Source organism: Natrix helvetica (genome assembly GCF_964273705.1).
Source record: "Natrix helvetica genome assembly, chromosome: Z".
NCBI classification, from domain to species: domain Eukaryota; kingdom Metazoa; phylum Chordata; class Lepidosauria; order Squamata; family Natricidae; genus Natrix; species Natrix helvetica.
Genome location: NC_138554.1, coordinates 106734 through 123098, shown reverse-complemented (window position 1 = coordinate 123098; position 16365 = coordinate 106734). Strand labels below are relative to the sequence as shown.

At 61.8% G+C, this 16365-nt stretch overlaps 3 protein-coding genes across 5 annotated transcripts; 2 read left to right on the top strand and 1 right to left on the bottom strand.

Moving 5' to 3' along the window:
• Positions 1-564: 564 nt before the first annotated feature.
• LOC309382100 (plasminogen activator inhibitor 1-like) lies at positions 565-4741 on the top strand. The gene is made up of 9 exons (XM_081933572.1): positions 565-654; positions 854-1119; positions 1472-1705; positions 1884-2078; positions 2169-2367; positions 2449-2549; positions 3038-3124; positions 3408-3491; positions 4267-4741. The coding sequence occupies exons 2-9, from the start codon at positions 855-857 to the stop codon at positions 4302-4304; spliced, it is 1203 nt and encodes a 400-aa protein (XP_081789698.1). The 5' UTR covers positions 565-654; position 854; the 3' UTR covers positions 4305-4741.
• A 120-nt stretch (positions 4742-4861) lies between these two features.
• LOC309382101 (AP-1 complex subunit sigma-1A) lies at positions 4862-7943 on the top strand. Of its 2 annotated transcripts, none has more exons than XM_081933573.1 (5): positions 4862-5036; positions 5514-5692; positions 6476-6584; positions 6876-7013; positions 7414-7943. In XM_081933573.1, the coding sequence occupies exons 1-5, from the start codon at positions 4938-4940 to the stop codon at positions 7459-7461; spliced, it is 573 nt and encodes a 190-aa protein (XP_081789699.1). In that variant the 5' UTR covers positions 4862-4937; the 3' UTR covers positions 7462-7943. The 2 variants fall into 2 exon arrangements, with proteins under 2 accessions (XP_081789699.1, XP_081789700.1); XM_081933574.1 differs by lacking the exon at positions 4862-5036 and adding an exon at positions 5107-5124.
• Positions 7944-9581: 1638 nt separating this feature from the next.
• Positions 9582-15855, bottom strand: LOC309381214 (uncharacterized protein). Of its 2 annotated transcripts, none has more exons than XM_081931953.1 (2): positions 15577-15855; positions 9582-13065 (listed from the first exon to the last, which is right to left on the bottom strand). In XM_081931953.1, exons 1-2 carry the CDS (start codon positions 15790-15792, stop codon positions 11533-11535), a joined length of 1749 nt encoding a protein of 582 aa, XP_081788079.1. In that variant the 5' UTR covers positions 15793-15855; the 3' UTR covers positions 9582-11532. The 2 variants fall into 2 exon arrangements, with proteins under 2 accessions (XP_081788079.1, XP_081788080.1); XM_081931954.1 differs by lacking the exon at positions 15577-15855 and adding an exon at positions 14688-15096 and having other exon boundaries at positions 9584-13065.
• Between the last annotated feature and the right edge of the window lie 510 nt (positions 15856-16365).

Here is a 16365-nt window from a genome sequence, read left to right as displayed (position 1 = left end):
CCTTTCTGGACAGCTGTCTTGCCCACTGACGCTCCCCACTCCAAGAGCCCCAAGGCCGTTTCCCTTCTCTAGCTCTTGTCTTCCAGGATTTCATCCAAACCCCGCCTGCCAATCTCAGCCCCTCCCGTGCCCCTTGCCTTGGGGCAACTGGAAACGGGCACTGAAGCTGCATTCCGGTGGGCGCAGGCCGGAGAGGACCGAGTCAGCTTTAGCGCCCGGGCGGAGTCAGCCCAGGATCGCCTCGGCCGTTCCGGCAGCTGCAGCGCCAGGCTGGCTCAGACCGGATGCCCCGATCCCTCCCGGGCCGTCCCAGCCTGTCCCGCGGCGTCTGCAGAGGCTCCATTCCAGCCATCTCCGTCGCGCATCCTACCCTCGGGAGAAGGCTGCGGGGTGTTGGGTCCCGCCGGAGACCCCCTCCCGGGAGGAAGGTCCCGGGGGCCATGGAGGGAGGCCGGCCTGCTCGGGGAGGCGGGCTCGCTCTCCGCCCGGGCCGCGTGCCAGTCTGGCTGCTGGGGCGGCGGGGGCGGGAGGAGGGGCGGTGCCCGCCGCTGACTTCATCCCGGCTTCCTGGCCGGCGGGCGCAGCGCCTATAAAGCCAAGCGCGGGGCGGCGGGAGCGCACCGGCACCGAGTCCAGGAGCCGCCAGGGAGCCGAGTAAGCAACGGGGACGCCTCCCTCATTAGCCCAACTGACGGCCGCTTCTTCCCGGCCGGCCTGGCGGAGGAGGTGCCGTCGCTCCTGCTCAGAGGACGGGGCTGGGGGATCCCGGCGGGCCGGTTCTGAGCTGGGATAAGAGGCAGGCGGCACACCCCCCCCCCCCACGCGCCGGTTGACCGCCTTCCTCTCCCGGCAGGATGGAGCTGTGGTCCCTGCTCTCCGTGGTCTGCCTGGCCCTCTCGCATGCCGCGCTTCCCCCTCCTGGTCGCCAAGGGGCCCGCGTGGCACAGCTCTCCACGGACTTCGGGATGCGGGTGTTCCGGGAAGCGTCCAAGTCCTCCCAGGAGCAGAACCTAGCCTTCTCCCCCCACGGCGCGGCCTCGGTGGTGGCCATGCTGCAGGCGGCGTCGGAGGGGAAGACCCGGGCCCAGATCAAGGCCGCCATGGGCTTTGGCCTGAGAGGTGAGTGGCTGCAGCGGGGAGGGGCTGGCACTTGCTTTCTGGTCCGAAGGGGATCCGGGGGAGGGGCAGCCTACTTGGGCGCCTGACCTCTCAACCTGCACCTGGGAGCAGGTGGGCCAGGAGAGCTCCTGGGGCTGGCAGGTCCTGCCTGAAATGCCTAGGGAGGCTCTGGGGCTCTTTGAATGAAAGCGGGCTGGGGTCCAGGGCAGCATCTGGGGGGGGAAGGCCCACCTCGCCCTCCTACAGGCCAACTCTGCTCCCCACAGAGCAGCTGCCCATCCCTGGTAGGTCAGGAGAGGGCCTGGCTGTTGGCTCCAGCAGAACTGAGTGCACTCTCTTCCCCCACCCCCAGAATGGGGCGTCCCACGAGCCCTGGGGCTGCTGCAGAAGACCCTGAGCGACCCCTGGAGCAAGGACGTGGTGCAGATGGCAGACGCCCTGTTTGTGCAGCGTGACCTGCCCCTGGCACCCACCTTCATGCTGCGCTTCCGACGACTTTTCCACCAGATGGTCAAGCAGGTGGACTTCTCGGAGAGCGCCCGGGCACGCGAAGTGATCAATGCCTGGGTGGAGCAGCACACCAATGGTGAGCAGCGGCAGGGAGGGCTCCCTCGGGAGACCAGGCAGACTCTACCCTGGGTCCCCCGGCTGGAAAAGCCAGGTGGGGCGCTGGATTCTGGCCAGGGCTGAAGTCAAAGGGCCTCTAAGCCTGGAAGGAGAGCTTGCCCAGCCGCCCCCTCCCTTGACCGCCTCTGCTTTCTCAGGGATGATCCGGGGCTTCCTGCAGGAGGGCTCCCTGGGTGCCCTGACACGCCTGGTGCTGGTGAACGCCATCCACTTCAAAGGCCTCTGGCGGCTTCCCTTTCCGGAGGCTGCCACTCGCCAGCGTGTCTTCCACAAGCTGGATGGCAGCACCGTCGTGGTCCCCATGATGGAACAGATGGCCGAATTCAACTACGGTGAGGAGCGATGGGGGCAGTTTTGGCTCTTGGGCCTGAGCCAGCTGGAGGGAGCTTCTTTAAGAGCACCTTACCCCCCTTCTCTCCCAGGCGAATTCTCCACCCCAGAGCAGGGGGACTACGATGTCATCGAACTGCCCTACCAGGGGGAGATGCTGAGCATGCTCATTGCTAGCCCCTTCCAGCGGGACGCCCCCCTCTCGGCCCTGGTGGCTGCGGTCGACCCCCGCCTCATCGCAGAGTGGAAAAGCAACATGTCCGCCGTGACCCGGCTCCTCATCTTACCCAAGTAGGGGACGCTCGGGACAAGCTCAGGCCACCAACCCAGCAGAAGCCCTTCAGCCCCTCACTGACCTTTCCTTCTCTGTAGGTTTTCTCTGGAGAGCGAAGTTGACCTCCGTGCGCCACTGGAGGCCCTGAACGTGACGGACATGTTTGATTGTGAGAAGGCCAACTTCAGCCGTCTCTCAGGTTGGGGTCTCTCCTCTATGCCGCTTTTGGCTTGTCATCCCCCAGGGTGGGCACCGGCTGCGCGCCGGCTGGCTCCAGGGAGCCTGGTGGGGCTAAGGCCCAAACCCAGGAAGAGGAGTATCAGGTCTCTGGGTGCGCATAGAGTGCTTTCCCTGGAGCCCATCAGCCCTGGCGTGAGAGAGGCCTGACAGCCCTGGCTGAAGCAGGCAGGCAGTCTGTATCCAGCTGTGGCTTAGCTGCCCACCACCACCACTGGGCCTGCATAAGAGAGAGGTGCTGCCCATGTAAAGAACCTGGGAGCAGGGATGAAATCCAGCAGGTTCCTGCCCGGTTCTGGAGAAGTTGGGTGGGAATGGGGATTTTGCAGTATCCTTCCCCTGCCACGCCCGCCAAGCCAAGCCACGCCCACAGAACCGATAGTTAAAATTTTTGAATTTCACCACTGCTTGGGAGCCAACCGTGCTCACTGACCCGCCCTCTCTTTGCAGTGCAGGATGGCCTCTTTGTGTCTCGGGCGCTGCAGAAAGTGAAGATTGAGGTGAATGAGAGTGGCACCGAGGCCTCTTCTGCCACAGGTGGGTGCCCTGGGGCACTGCAGGGGCCTTTCTCTGCCCGGTTCTGTTGACGGAGGAGAAACTACACACTCACTCACTCACAAACTCTTTGAGGCTTCCTAACATGCACCCGGGGTGGGGGGTGGGGGTGGGGAGATTGCTCTGAAGTGGAGCCTCAGGAGGAGGTGAGGGGCCAGGCACTCTGCCCGGAGGGGCGGGGGGAGGAGGGTGCTGCTCCCGCTCCCTGAACCTGCCAGTCAAAGGGGAAGCTGCTGAATGAGGCCCCCTCCTCCCTCCCTTCCAGTGGCCATCGTCTATTCCCGCATGGCGCCCTTGGAGATCGTGCTGGACCGGCCGTTCCTTTTTGTTGTGCGGCACAACCCAACCGGTAAGGCCCCCTCCCGAGGACCCTTCCTCCCGCCTGAGACTTCAGGGGCTCTTCCAAAGGGGCTGCACGAGCCCAAGGAATAATCGACCCGCTCCCTCCCCCCACATCACATGAAGGAGGGCTTCCCTTCAACCAGGACCCCACCCTCCCAGCGCCAGAGGGGGCTCTGCTGCCCATGTGCCAGCCAGAGTTTCCAGCACTCCTTGTTTCAGTCCAGCAGCCGCAGGAGTTTTCCAAAGTTAGCCAGAGGGTAAACTGGGTGGCACCGCTTGTTATGCGAACTGGTTCTTGTGCTAAGCCTTCACAGGATAGATTTGCTTGGCACTCCTGTGATGCCAACGCAGCCGTGGCTCGGGTGACCCAGGTTTAGGGTGGAGCCGCTTTGCAACCCAGCCAATCTGAGCCGCAGGGAACGCCTTCAGGGTGGGGACCCTGTTTGGGTCTCTCCTGCCCATTCTGGTGAGGGCGGCAGCTCAGAGATGGACCCTGGGACTAGAGTGTCCCCCCCCGCGCCCCCCTACTGTGCCTCTTTCGCCTGGATAGCTAGCCGGAGATCCAAGTGGGCAGCCAGAGTGCTACCTCCCTCCAGCCATGGTCCTGCCTCAGCTGGAGGCTGCCGGTGTGCAGGGAGCATGTTCTGGTACCTGGGGCTGTTTTAGGCCAGCCCGGGAGGCTCCTGGGCCCATTCTGTACCCGCCCCCCAGTGAAGGAAGAGCCCCCGATTTGCCTTCCCACCCGCTGCTGGCCTCCCGTAGCTTCTCTGTTCCTCCCATAGGCACCATCCTCTTCATGGGGCAGGTGATGGAGCCCTGAGCGTCCTCCCGGCCGCTGGGCCTCCCTCTGAAGTGAAGAGGACCTCCATGCCAGCCGGATGATCTACCACCAGTACCCTCGTGGAAGTCGCTTCTGCTGGGCCTTCTCCCTGGCATGCCCCACCACTTCTGGCATCTAGGACACTTGCGCGAGAACCAGGCGCTGGCCAACGATGGTCTAGGCAGGAGGGGGCCTGCAGGCTCAGGGGAGCTCTGCCAGCCGCCCTGAAGGAATGCCTGGAGAGAGAAGGGGCCACCGTGGATGCCAGCCTCGCCAGGGCACAGCCCCTTCGCCCTGCACCAGGGAGCCGCTCTCTCTTCCCCTTCTGGAACTCTGGGGCTCGGTCTGGACTAGACGCACTTTGGGACTAAAGAGAAACTTAATATATGCAGATATTTTGTCTTATTTTTGTACATTAAAAAAATGCACTGCCACCCCCACTGACTCGCGTGCTTTGCAGGCCACGCGCCCTTTGGAGCGAGGGGGCGGGGAGGCGACTGCAGGGGGCGGGGAGAACGCGGGCCCCGCCTCTCCGGGGTTCTGGGGCGGGACGGCCGGGAGGGCTCCCGCTGACGTCACGGCAGGGCGTCTCCCGCGTCTCCCGGCAACCGCCCGGGCCCGGAAGTGCGCGCTATGAGCATGCGCGGCCGGAGGCACCTGGGCAGGTTAGGGCGGAGAGGAAGCGGCTGCCGGGCCCGCCTGGGACGCCCCCCCCCCGCCGCTGCCGCCATGGTGAGGAAGGAGGGCGGGAAGGGGGATAGGGCGCCGCCCGGGGAGCAGGAGACGCCCGAGGAAGCTCGCGTGGCTCCGGCGTCGGCGGGTGCGGTTCTCCGGGGCCTGCGGACGGGCGAGGCGAGGCGGAAGCAGCGGGGCCTCTGGCGGGCCCCCTTCCCCGGGCCGCCTTATTCCCCCCCTCCCCGAGATCCTGGGGGAGCTTTATTTGGGGGGGGTGGCGGCTTTCTGGCCCCTCCCGCGTCCGTCAGGCTGCCTTCCTCTTCCGCGCTGCCCCCTCGGGGCCTTCCCCGCTGCTCCCGCCCCCCCTGGGCTCCTCCATGGGGAGTAGAAGGGTGCCCCTCCCGCCCCCGGGCTCTCAGCACTTCCCCTCCTGGGCCTCCCTTGCCCCCCTCCCCCCACGTGAACGGGCGACCTCGGGGCTGCCCAGGAGGGTCTGGGGGCGCTGACCCCCCCCGCCCCCCCTGTGCCCTGCAGATGCGCTTCATGCTGCTCTTCAGCCGGCAAGGGAAGCTGCGCCTGCAGAAGTGGTACCTGGCCACCTCCGACAAGGACAAGAAGAAGGTGGTGCGGGAGCTCATGCAGGTGGTGCTGGCCCGCAAGCCCAAGATGTGCAGCTTCCTGGAATGGAGGGACCTGAAGGTGGTTTACAAAAGGTGACTCTCTCTTCCCGGGAGAAGAGGAGGAGGAGGAGGAGGAGGAGTGGGCAACTGGCCTGTGAGGCCTCCTCAGGCCCCTCTCCCTGCCTCCTGGGGGGGGGCAGCTTCTGGGAGACAGTGGGAGAGGGCCCCCTCTTTGCGGCCTCTGCACACCTGGCTTCCTCTCTGCATCTCTTGGAGGAGCAGCTGGTGGAAGCCTGAAGGGGGTCTGCTCCTCCATAGGCCTTGCCTGGGCTATGAGTCAGAAGCAGCCTGGTTATTTGGGGAACAGGAGCGTCCCCCAGGAAGGCCTTGCTTCCCCCGGGTGAGAAGAGTCAAGGGATGCCTACTACAGCCACATCCTGTGCTTTCCTGCTCCTTCCCGTTCATTCTGGGGGACTGTAGATGGCCGAGCCCTACCCACTCCCCTCCTGTTGGGGGTGGGGGGTTCTCGGGGCAGCAAGGGCTCCGTTCTCTTGCCTTCTGCCTCCCGGGTCCTGCTGCAGACGGCTGGGCTGAACAGGAAAGGTGGCTACCCTTCCCCAATGCCGCTCTGGACAGACCTCCTTCCCTGCTGAGGAGGGGGTTGCTGCGCCGGTTGGGGTGGGCTGCATCCCAAAGACGTTAAGAGCCTTGAGAAGAGAGGACCGTTGAAGTCTCTGAAGGGCTCTGGCTAATACGAATGCAGGGCTTTCTTGGTGGTCCCCCATTCTCCCCCCCCCCCCGAATGCTGCTGGATGCTTCAGCAGGAGGGGGGGATGCTGTGGGGGCAAGAGAGTGACTCCTTCCTCTCCGGCCCAGGTATGCCAGCCTGTACTTCTGCTGTGCCATCGAGGGGCAGGACAATGAGCTGATCACCCTGGAACTTATCCATCGATACGTGGAGCTGCTGGACAAATATTTTGGCAGTGTGAGTCCAAGGGAGTTGTGGCTTTCCTTTCTTGCACTGATCCAGTCATTTCCTTGCTCCTCCCGCCCCCCTTGTGCTCCAGGCCAGCTCTGAGCAACCCTCCTGCTCCTGCCCCACACCTCCGTGGCCTCTGGAACCCTGGCTGTTGCTAGGCCTGCCTGCTAATGGCAGGCTGCGTTTCCTCCAAGCCAGGAATTGGGCTGGCAGCTGGGTGGGGCACTTCTGTTTCCCAACAGATCCTGACCAAAGCCCTCCCTCCCTCCCTGCCTTCCTTCTGCCCCTCCTCCCCAGGTGTGTGAACTGGACATTATTTTCAACTTCGAGAAAGCCTACTTCATCCTGGACGAGTTCCTGATGGGGGGGGAGGTGCAGGACACCTCCAAGAAGAGCGTCCTGAAAGCCATTGAGCAGGCAGATCTCTTGCAGGAGGTAGGGGCTGCGTGGGCTGGGGGAGGGGGGCAGGCTGCTCTGCTGCACCCACTGCTGCCAAGGGGGAGGGGGAGGAGGAGGAAGAGCAGCCCCCACCCCCAGCTCCTTGATTGCTGCAGGCCATGAGTCACCGCAGGCAGGCTCTGCTCGCTCTCTCCCACAGCAGCCGGTGTGGGTGACTCGACTGCCGTGAACAGTGAGGAGAAGGGCAGCCATGGCCATCGGGCTCCTCTGGGACTGTGGGACGCTGGGCTTCTGGCACCTGGAATGGCTGCCTTGTTGGGAGAAATTCCACCAGCCAGCCGAGCATGTGCAGAGTGCCTTCTCTGGGGAAGAGGGGTTTGCGAGCAGCGTGCGGAGTTTTCTAGCTTGATCCCCCCCTCCCCTTTCCATCCTGCAGGAGGATGAGTCTCCCCGGAGCGTCTTGGAGGAGATGGGGCTGGCGTAGCTTGGCTCCATTCAGAATCTCAGGCCGTCTTCCCTCGCTGTCCCGCCTCTCCCCTCCTCCACTGCCCCACAAGCTCTGCGGATACCGACTCCTGAAACTCCGGCAGGTGGGCAGCTGGGCTCTGCAGCCATCCGGCTCCGGGGCAGGAGGATCCAGGGCAGTTTCCGTCATGGTCCCGGGTGCTGGCTGTGAAAGGCTCTTCTGCGATCACCCTCTTGTCCCTTCCTGCCCCTTTTTACACTCACAGCCTCCACCTTCTGCCGCTGACCGGCCTCCGACAGAGCCCATGGCGCCCCCCCCCCCCGGAGCCATATTGGGAGACTCCAAGGTCCCATAGAACAGCAGCTTCCTTGAAGGCTGCTCTCTGGGGGGTGTTTGGGGGGGGGGTGTCTCTCTTTGCCCCTGCTGGTCCTTTTTTCCGGCGCAAGGAATGGGAGGGGAAGGGCTTCCCGGGTTTTCTGGAATAAAATGTGTCTGGAAGAGTCTGGCCTGGTGGTGTTTTTATGCCTAGCAGGATCCCAGAAGTAACAGCAGACCGGAAAGAGGCAGGTGCTGCACAGGCTCTGTTCTTGCCGTGGGGGGGAGTGATGTGGAGGGGGGACTCCGGGGCCACGGGTCCCAGCTATTGCTTTGCCAGTGGGGAAGTGAAGATCAGCCAGGGAGCCGCTGCTGCTGGCCCTGGAGACCTTCCGAGGGGGGGGGGGACAAGCAAACCCCAGAGACCCTGGCAGCTACTTGACTCCTCTTGCCATGCAGCATCTCGCCTCGCATGAGGGCACTTGGGGAGCTGGAAGGGTGGTGTGGGCAAGGGCGGTGGCAGAGCGGAAGGCTGGAGGTGCAGGGAAGGTGGGAAGGCTTTGGGCGTGGATGCCAGAGCTGCTTGGATCCTCCAGCCCAGGAGTAGCTGCCTGTGGGCATTCCGAGCCCCTTCCTCTGCCCCCTGGAGGCCCAGTGTGCTTTTACTCCCTCTTAGTCAACTGAGAGGCAGACCAAGAAGGGAAGGGGGAGCTCTGCAGGTGGTCTCCTAGTGGCCTCTTGCTTTCAGCCGTCGGGTGCGGGGGCTGGGTCAACCTGAGGAGGGGCTCCCCTTCAAACAGGTCCTCTGGTCCCCCTTGCCCTCCCTTGACTTAACGCGTGCCCTGCAAGCCACTTGATGGGATGGTTGCTTCCCAGAGCAGCCGAGACCCACGCGCGGGAAACAGACGTGGCAGTGGCCACTGGAGCGTTTCAGAGCTCCTGGGTGGAACGTCGTCCTCTCTCCGCCTTACATGGGGCCCATCTCACAAGTGATTTGGCAGGATATGATCAAAACCCTCCAGTTGAAAAAGAAAGGGGACTCGCACCCATCTCCATCCTGATTACAAAAATGGGCCTCTGAAGTCAGGCCAGCCGCTAGCTTAACCTTAAGGAAGGCTGAAGGGCTGGAGTCGTCCAGATCTCCAGGAATGCTGCTCTTCCCCCCCCCCAAAAAAAAGGTAGGGCTCCTGGCTTCAGCAAGAGGATGTTGTTTCACAGAGGGCCCCCAGAACGCAGCCTCTGTACTAGGTCTTGGGGGAGCACCTAGAAGCCTGTGGAAGAGCCCCCCAGCAGCCCAAAAGCCAGTCTCCAAGGGGTTGCTCCTGAGGTGGCAGCTAAACTGGCCTCTTGGCTGCCAACCTTCCTCCGGCCATTTGGAGGGGGGGCTGCTTGGTAGCTGCTGAGGCGGAGCCCATGAGCGGCCCCAGGGCCACCTCTCTGCCTGTCCCCCTTTCACGGCCCTCCCAGTAAGGCCCCTCCCACCAGCACCCACCCCTACGCTGGGGTCTCTCTCCACACCAGGTTTCTTCCCTCCTGTTGCTTTCTTCTGGCAGAGCTGCCTCCGCTCCTGCGTGAGATCCTGGACAACAGGGCAGGCAAACCAGGAGCCCCTCCCCAGGGCAGCTGCTGGCCTCTCTCCCCTTCCCGTGCCGCTCTGGAGAGCCCTGGAGGAGGGCTTTCTCTGGAAAGTGCCCTGGGGCCCCAAGGCCAGCTTCTCTGCCCTGTTCCGATTGGAGGGGCTGTCAGCCGGGTGAGAGTGGGCTGGCCCTTGCCACTCTGCACACGCTCAGAAGGTACCTTGGGAAACTACCACGTTGTAGCACTTCCCAGAGCTACTTCTGGTGAGATCCTATATTGGGGGCAGAGGCCCATCTGGCCCATAGCCCACCAATGTGCAAATAATGAGAGTAACTCATAATAAAATAGTTGCTTTTATTTCTTAGCAAAACTAGTAATTCGACATGCTATTTACAACAGGGCAAATGTGTTTTATTTCAAGTACAACAAAATGGACCAGACATCAAAACAACTTCTTCTGCTTGCTTGTACAGGACTGGACATCACAAATTGAAGAAACTTGCACACTCTAGGACTGATGTCAGTGAAAAATTCTTACACGCGTGCAAAGTGCCACCTTCGCCACAGCCTCCTCCGACTCCGGTGCTCACCCAGGTAGATCCCTCCGGCAGGCAGCTTTGGATGGTCATGAATGGTCACAAGCAGGTCTACTGAAACATGCTGAGTCCCAACCCCCACCCCTTGGAGGGTCCCTTGTCTCTGGGTGCGGAATACCAGCGTGGTGCTTGTCTGGCTCCTCGTTGTCAACCACCTGCCCAGGAGCCGGGGACGACTGCCTGGTGTCTCTGTCCCAGATGGCCAGAGGGCGGCCCTGTGGGCAACGGGGCCAGGTGGCTGCCAGAAGGAATAAAGGATCACCCGCCCCTCCTCCCTCCCTCTAACTGCCGACCCACTTGGGCACGGGCCCTTTTCCATCTCCACGACGGGAGGCAGCGCCCCTCTAAGAAGTGGCCAGCCTGATTCGAGGGCAGAATTGAAGTCGCAATGTCAGCTCCACCAGGAAGCCTCGTCTTGGGCCTCTAATCCACTGAAGGTAACGACACGCAGACCGAATCGGCAGATGCCACGGGTGCCATCTTTACCCAGCCCTACTTCCTGTCCCTCAGCCAGTTGTGAAAAAATTGGTTTGCATCTCTTGAGACCCCTTTCCCTTCTAACTGGGAAAAAAGCCGATGTGTGTTAGGAGGGAAAGCATAACTTGGGTTAGCAGCTCGCGGTGTGCTCCTAAGGCCCTCTCTCTTCACCTGGGGACGTTCCGAGAGAAAAGGGCCCCAGGTGGCGTTTCCTAGCTTTGGGGTTGCTTTGAACCTCCCCGTAGCCAATGCGGAGAGTCTGCAGCACGAGGCGGGCGGGAAATTGCTTCTCCTCACTGATTAGGCTGTGATAAAAAGCGGATTAGAGAAACCAATTTGGTGTGTGGTTAAGGCATGGGGCTAGTTCTAGTGAGTTCTAGTGAGACGGTGAGTTCTAGTCCTGCCTTAGGCACAAAGCTGCCTGGGTGACCTTGGGCCAGTCGCTTTCTTGCAGCCCTAGGAAGGAGGGAATGGCAATCCACTTCTAAAAGATCTTGCCAAGAGAACTGCAGACGGACTCTGAGAGTTGGCGTCCGGCTTGAGACATGGGAGGGCAAGTGAATAGGGATTATTTAGGAGGTGGGTCGACCCAACTCTCCCCTAATTCTTTTCTGCCACTTCTTCTGCGAGTGCCATGGAATGGGGGCTTCTGGGAGTTCTGCCAACCAGGGTTGGGAGGGACAACCAAGGGCTTCCAAGGAGTTGTGATGCAACCGGCATTTTCACCGGACGCTGCTGCTCCCCTGGGAAGAAAGTGTGTGTGGTGTGTCCTGTGTTGCCCTTGCTGCAGTTCAGGGGGTCTTAAGCGGTTTGTGGGAAGGGGGTCGCAGGTTGCTCAGAGAGGCTCCTTTAGGCTGGATGTTCGCGGGGGGGGGGGGGGGGCGGAAAGGAAGTTCCCCTTTCCCCCAGTGGAGGGCGTCTGTCTGGAGTGAGATGAAAAGGGAGGGAGGAAGGGAGGGGCGCTGGCTGCCCCCAGGCACCGAATCTTGGGACCTTTCAGCAGGTGGGGAGATTTGGTTCTCCTGAATCATGCAAGAACCCAGATTTATGTCAGAAACACTGAGGGGCCAAGTTTCTTTGGGTGGGGGAGGGCTGGGAAGAGAAGGGGCTGCCGCCACCTTCACTAGAAAACCTTGGGGTGCTTCATCAGCAGGCTCTCCAGGTAGTTCTCCAGGTCCTCATCGTGGGCTTGGATGTCATAATAGCCGTCCTGTGGCCCCATGGGGCCCGGCAGGGTGTGGTAGTGGTGGTACACTGGCGTTTGGAAAGTCCGGGGATTGATGTGGTTAGAGAGCTTGGCGCTTCTGTCCTTGGCCTGGTACCGCTTGGGCACGGGGAATTCATTCCCTTTCAAGACTTCGTTCCAGGCTGCCTCCTCCTGCTTGGGGAGGTGGTGATATGGCTGGAAGGCCGTGGGGTGGAAGGCCTTGCCGATGGAGTGGAAGGCCTCTTGGCGGGCACTGGGGTGAGGAGGGGCCTTCTTGGGTTTGCTGTGGGATGGCGCCAGAAGCTGCTTGCCCTTGACGCTGGGCTCAGGCTCCTTTTTCTCCACGTGGTTAATGATATCAATGACATCATCGGCAGGCAAGTGCAGCTTGCTGGACAGCTCAATCAGGCGGTCAATGGTGTTGGGGTCGATGTCCTCCTCCTCCTCCTCCACCCCCTCCGGGGTCTCGTTGGACCGCTTGTCTTCAGCCACGTTGTCTTCCCCGTCTCCAAAGAAGAGGGAGGCCGCCTTGCTTCCTTCTTCTTCTTCGGAGTCCTCCTGGGCAGTGGCCCCTCGCTGGCCTTCGCCGTCCTCATCTTCTTCACCATCCTTCAGCAAGTACTGAAGGAGCAGGTCAGAGGCCATGTCTGCTAGGCGCTCTTCCTCAGCGGCAGCCCTGCGGGCCTCCTCTGCCTGCCTCCGGCTCTCGGCCAGCTCCTCGTAACGGCGCTGTAGGAGCTGGTGCTCCAGATGCTGCTGCTGCCTCAGCTTCCGGGCTCCAGTCCAAGACTCCTGGGCGGGAGGCGCCTTGCGCTTAATGTTGAACTTGAGTTGCTGGTATTCTTCCAGTTCCTTGAGCATGTCATTGGGGTGGGGCCCTTGGGGAGATTCGGTAGGGGGCATCTGGTGTCTGTAGGAAGGTTCCTCTCGCTTGTCGGTGGAGCTGTAGTGTTGCAGCTCCTTCAACATGGACTTCAGGTTCTCCATCTCTGGCTGGTCCAAGATCCTCTCCTCGGCCTCCTCCTCTTGTGGTGGTTGGTCTCTGTCCATGTTGGACGGCCAATCTGGCGGGCTCTCCGGTTGTACATCAGAGCTCCTGGCCTCACTCCGGACTTGTTCCTCATTGGCACCAGGCTTGGGGCTTAGGGGTGTCTCCTTGAAGTCCTGAGGTGCAATCTGAAGTGCTTGCAGGAGGACGGCAGCGAGGGCCTTGGGATCCATGTCTTGGAAGAGTTCCTCTCTGCTGCCCTTCTGTTTCCCAGTGTCTGGGCCCATCTCTGCCCACTCTTTGTTGGACTCTTCTGGAGCTTCACCCAACTGGCCCTCCAACCCATGAGGAAGGGGGGCAGCCAGCTGGTGATGGCACTGCACCAAGAGGCAGAGAAGAAGGATCCATGTCCCTCTGCAGAGGGGCTGGGGCCAAAGCATTACGATGCACCACTGGATGATCTGTGGGGGGAGGGGGGAGAGACAGACAAGGGGGCAAGGTCAGAGCTCAAATGTCCCAGGAGCAATAAAAACATGTAGGACCTCCAGAACGGTTGACAGAAGGAGCTGGCTGGGCTCTCCACTCCTGTCAGAGGTGAGGTGAAATCTCCCCCCCCCCCCCCCGTTAGCTGGTTGGTATGGTTGGCTGGAGGAATTTTTGTCAGCTGCACAATTAAGGCAGGATCCAATCTGCATGGCACATGGGTCGCAGAGTGACTCCGGTGGGTGGATCTGCTCCCTGCAGATGGGCCTGCTGACCAGCACTGTCTTCAGGCCCCTTTTGTCTGAAGGTCTCCCGGAGGGCACACTGGCAAGGGCTGCTCATAGTATGGCTGGGGCAGGAGGTCTGGTGGGTGGGGGACGACCCTCAAGAATGATCCCAGAACAGCTGCAGCTGGAGAGAGCCACAGTTGTCACCTTCCCTGTACCATGGAGGGGCAGTGCTCCAAGGAAGATGGCACCTCCCCCACCGCCTGCGAGTCTGCAGTCACGCCTCCTGCCTTCTCCACAGAGCATGGGGGGGGGGGGGGCGCCTCCTCATTTGAAATGAATGACTTATTGTTGCTCCTTGTCAATCCCTCCCAGTCACTCACCCTTTCTGCCCAATCCTCTGGGAGTGGACCCCTCTCCAATAGAATGCCTCTTTTCGGAGAATGGACTTCATGTGTGCCTCACCTGGTGTGTGTGTGCGTGTGGGCGCGCGCATGCGCATGATGGCCTGAACATGTGATGCTTCTGTCTCTGCCCCTTTCCGTGATTTTGGAAGGAGCAGCTCTTGCTTCCCTTGGTCCAATTATCACCCCCCCTAGCCAGTCACCCCCCCCCCCAGTTCCTGGTGCAGATGGTCCTCTGGAGGGGCGAAAGGAGCAGCCTTCCCTCAGCCGAGCAGCAGCAGACCGCTCTGCAGTGCCCCCACCCACCGCCCCTGCTGGCAGGGAGCGCTGGGGAAACGCAGCGTCGACCCCCTCTCCTCCAGATCCCCTCCTGAGGTCCAGCTTCCTTTCGCCCGTCCGCCTCTAGGATCGATTTCGACCTCTCGACTTCTCAGCCGCGCCCCAGATCCATTCATGCCGATCGGATTCAGCCTCGCCGAGATCTCTCTTAAGCAGCCCTGGGGATTTCCGCAGTGTTTACCCCGAGCGACGCCTCCCTATTCTCCTTGAAGACCCTCTGGGAGTCGACCCCTCTGCCTCGCCACTCCTTCCTGCTTCCCAGGAAAACAAGGAGCCAGATCTTCCGCGGGGCCCGCCCTCCCCCTTCTCCCGGGAGCCCCGGTCAGCCAGGTTGATACATTGGTGTCCCTCCCGCTTGAATTCCGGAGTGACGCAAATTATTCCCTGGCCCCGGCCGTGTCCACCTTCGGAAGGCTCGGCGATCTGGCTCCGTCGTCCGCAGTCCAGGCTCTCCCACCCTTGCCGACCGGCTTCCTCCTGACAGCACTTCGCGTGGCTCGCTCGCCTCTCGTTCCCAGCCAATTCCCTCCCACCCACCCCCGGGTGGATGGGCGAGGTCGGGGGGACGGCGGTGGTCGTCCTCCCCCTCTTCTCGGGAGAGGGCACTCCCGCTCACCCGCCAGCGCTCACCGGCGTTTCTCTTGTGGTCCGGCAGGGAAGAGCGCCTTATCGGCTCGGGTGTAGTTGCGCCGCCGGGGACTCCACCCTTTCACCGGTCCGTCCGTTCGCCGCCGCCGCCTGCCTTTCTCGGGCGTTGCTCTCCGCCGGCTAGCCTTTCAGCACCTTGGGCAGCGGCGGGGCTGGGCGGCTGCTTTTGTACTTCCAGCCCGGCCCACGTGGGGGGCTCTATTGACGTCAATGTTCATTCATAAAATTCGAGCAGGATTGGAGGGGAGTTCCGCGCCTGCGCGACATGAAAATCATCCTTTCGAGTGAAGGAGTGAATGGCTGCCTGTGGCTGAATGAATGAGAGCGGAGTGGATGAATGAAGGACTAGAACGGGAGCAGCAGAGAGGGAGAAAGCCGCAGGAGAGGCGAGACGTGGATTTGGTGAATGAATGAGACACTCGGAGGGAAGGGTGGGAGGGGCAGAGACCCGGGGAGCCCCCGAGGAATCTATTTCGAGGTCTTCACAGGGGCTTTCCCGTTGCCCGAGCCAAGAAACGGAGCCGTGGATTCTTTTCGAACCTCGTCGGCGATGCGTAGACCCTGCCTTTTCAGAAAGCTGACGGCGGCCCCGGGAGGGTGGGGGGAATCGTCGGCGGTTATGCGCGGGCGGGGCGGAACTGCGGGCACGCGCGCTGAGATCCCTCTGCGTGCACTCCGTGTTCCGCGTGCCAAGCGCTGTGTCGGGAGGCCTCCGGAGTGCGCAGGGGATAGGATGGGGACCTAAGTCGGCGCGGCAGGTCTTTTATTTCGGCGCAGCGGTCCTCGGTGCGCCTTTTGCCAGCGCCCGAGCGGAGCCTTCTGCTTTGCCTTGACTCGCCTACCTGCCACCGCAGAACCCACCCGTGCTTACCTTCAGTTCCGCGTCTCGCTTCGTTTCTTCCTCCTGCCCGCTCTCTCTGCCCTGCCCTCTCAGGCGTGACTTCTCTTGGATCCGTACAGGGAGGCCTTTGCGAGGCTTCGGGAGAGGGTGAGTCACCTCCCCTCCCCCTGCAGTCCTGGCGGCTCTCCCCGCCCATTCCCTCTTCCGTGTCCTTGGGGGTGAGGAAAGCTGCGCTGTCTTCTGCATTTGTCACCCCTCACCTCGGAACTACGACGGAGGGGGTTCGCAAACCCCAGACTGTGCTCAAACCAAAACACCTTTCCCACTTCTCCCCCTCAGTTATTGGTACAGGGTGTGCTTGCGGGAGGGGGAGGGGGGAAGCCGCGATGGCTTGTGTTCCTTTCTTATGGATCTGGCTTGTTCCACTTGGAGCAACGTCAACTGCCAACTATCTGTTTACATGCCAGGAGCTTCCGTGACTGAGGCTGGACACGAAACACAAAAGGCTTATGAGATGCAGCTTTCGAGGGAGCAGGGTGCTCTCGCTCTCTCTGCAGCGCTGGAGGTGAAAGAATCCTCCAAAGAGCCACGGGGTCCTTCGGTGGTCTGAAAGGGAGGAAAGGCCAGGTGGCCTCTTGGCATCAGGCAACCGGTGTTTCCAAACAGTGCCAGACACAGCCCCCTTCCACAGGAAAAGCCCCGCCCATCTAGTCCAGTCTTCCCAACTGGGTGCCCTGCAGCTAGAGGACAAGCTGGCTGAAGGTTAGGAGGAGGACTGAAGCCTTACCCAGCTGGAGGACGGCTTTGGACCTCATGCCT

Bases quoted from the DNA above. Each gene is read 5' to 3' on its own strand.
- LOC309382101 (XM_081933573.1), top strand. From the start codon at position 4,938: ATGAGCATGCGCGGCCGGAGGCACCTGGGCAGGTTAGGGCGGAGAGGA. The intron at 5,693-6,475 runs GTGACTCTCTCT...TCTCCGGCCCAG, and splicing joins CTGAAGGTGGTTTACAAAAG to GTATGCCAGCCTGTACTTCT. The intron at 6,585-6,875 runs GTGAGTCCAAGG...CCTCCTCCCCAG, and splicing joins TGGACAAATATTTTGGCAGT to GTGTGTGAACTGGACATTAT.
- LOC309381214 (XM_081931953.1), bottom strand. From the start codon at position 15,792: ATGCAGAAGACAGCGCAGCTTTCCTCACCCCCAAGGACACGGAAGAGG. The intron at 13,066-15,576 runs GTAAGCACGGGT...CTCCCCCCACAG, and splicing joins AGCGAGACGCGGAACTGAAG to ATCATCCAGTGGTGCATCGT.
- LOC309382100 (XM_081933572.1), top strand. From the start codon at position 855: ATGGAGCTGTGGTCCCTGCTCTCCGTGGTCTGCCTGGCCCTCTCGCAT. The intron at 1,120-1,471 runs GTGAGTGGCTGC...CCCCACCCCCAG, and splicing joins CATGGGCTTTGGCCTGAGAG to AATGGGGCGTCCCACGAGCC. The intron at 2,550-3,037 runs GTTGGGGTCTCT...CTCTCTTTGCAG, and splicing joins CAACTTCAGCCGTCTCTCAG to TGCAGGATGGCCTCTTTGTG.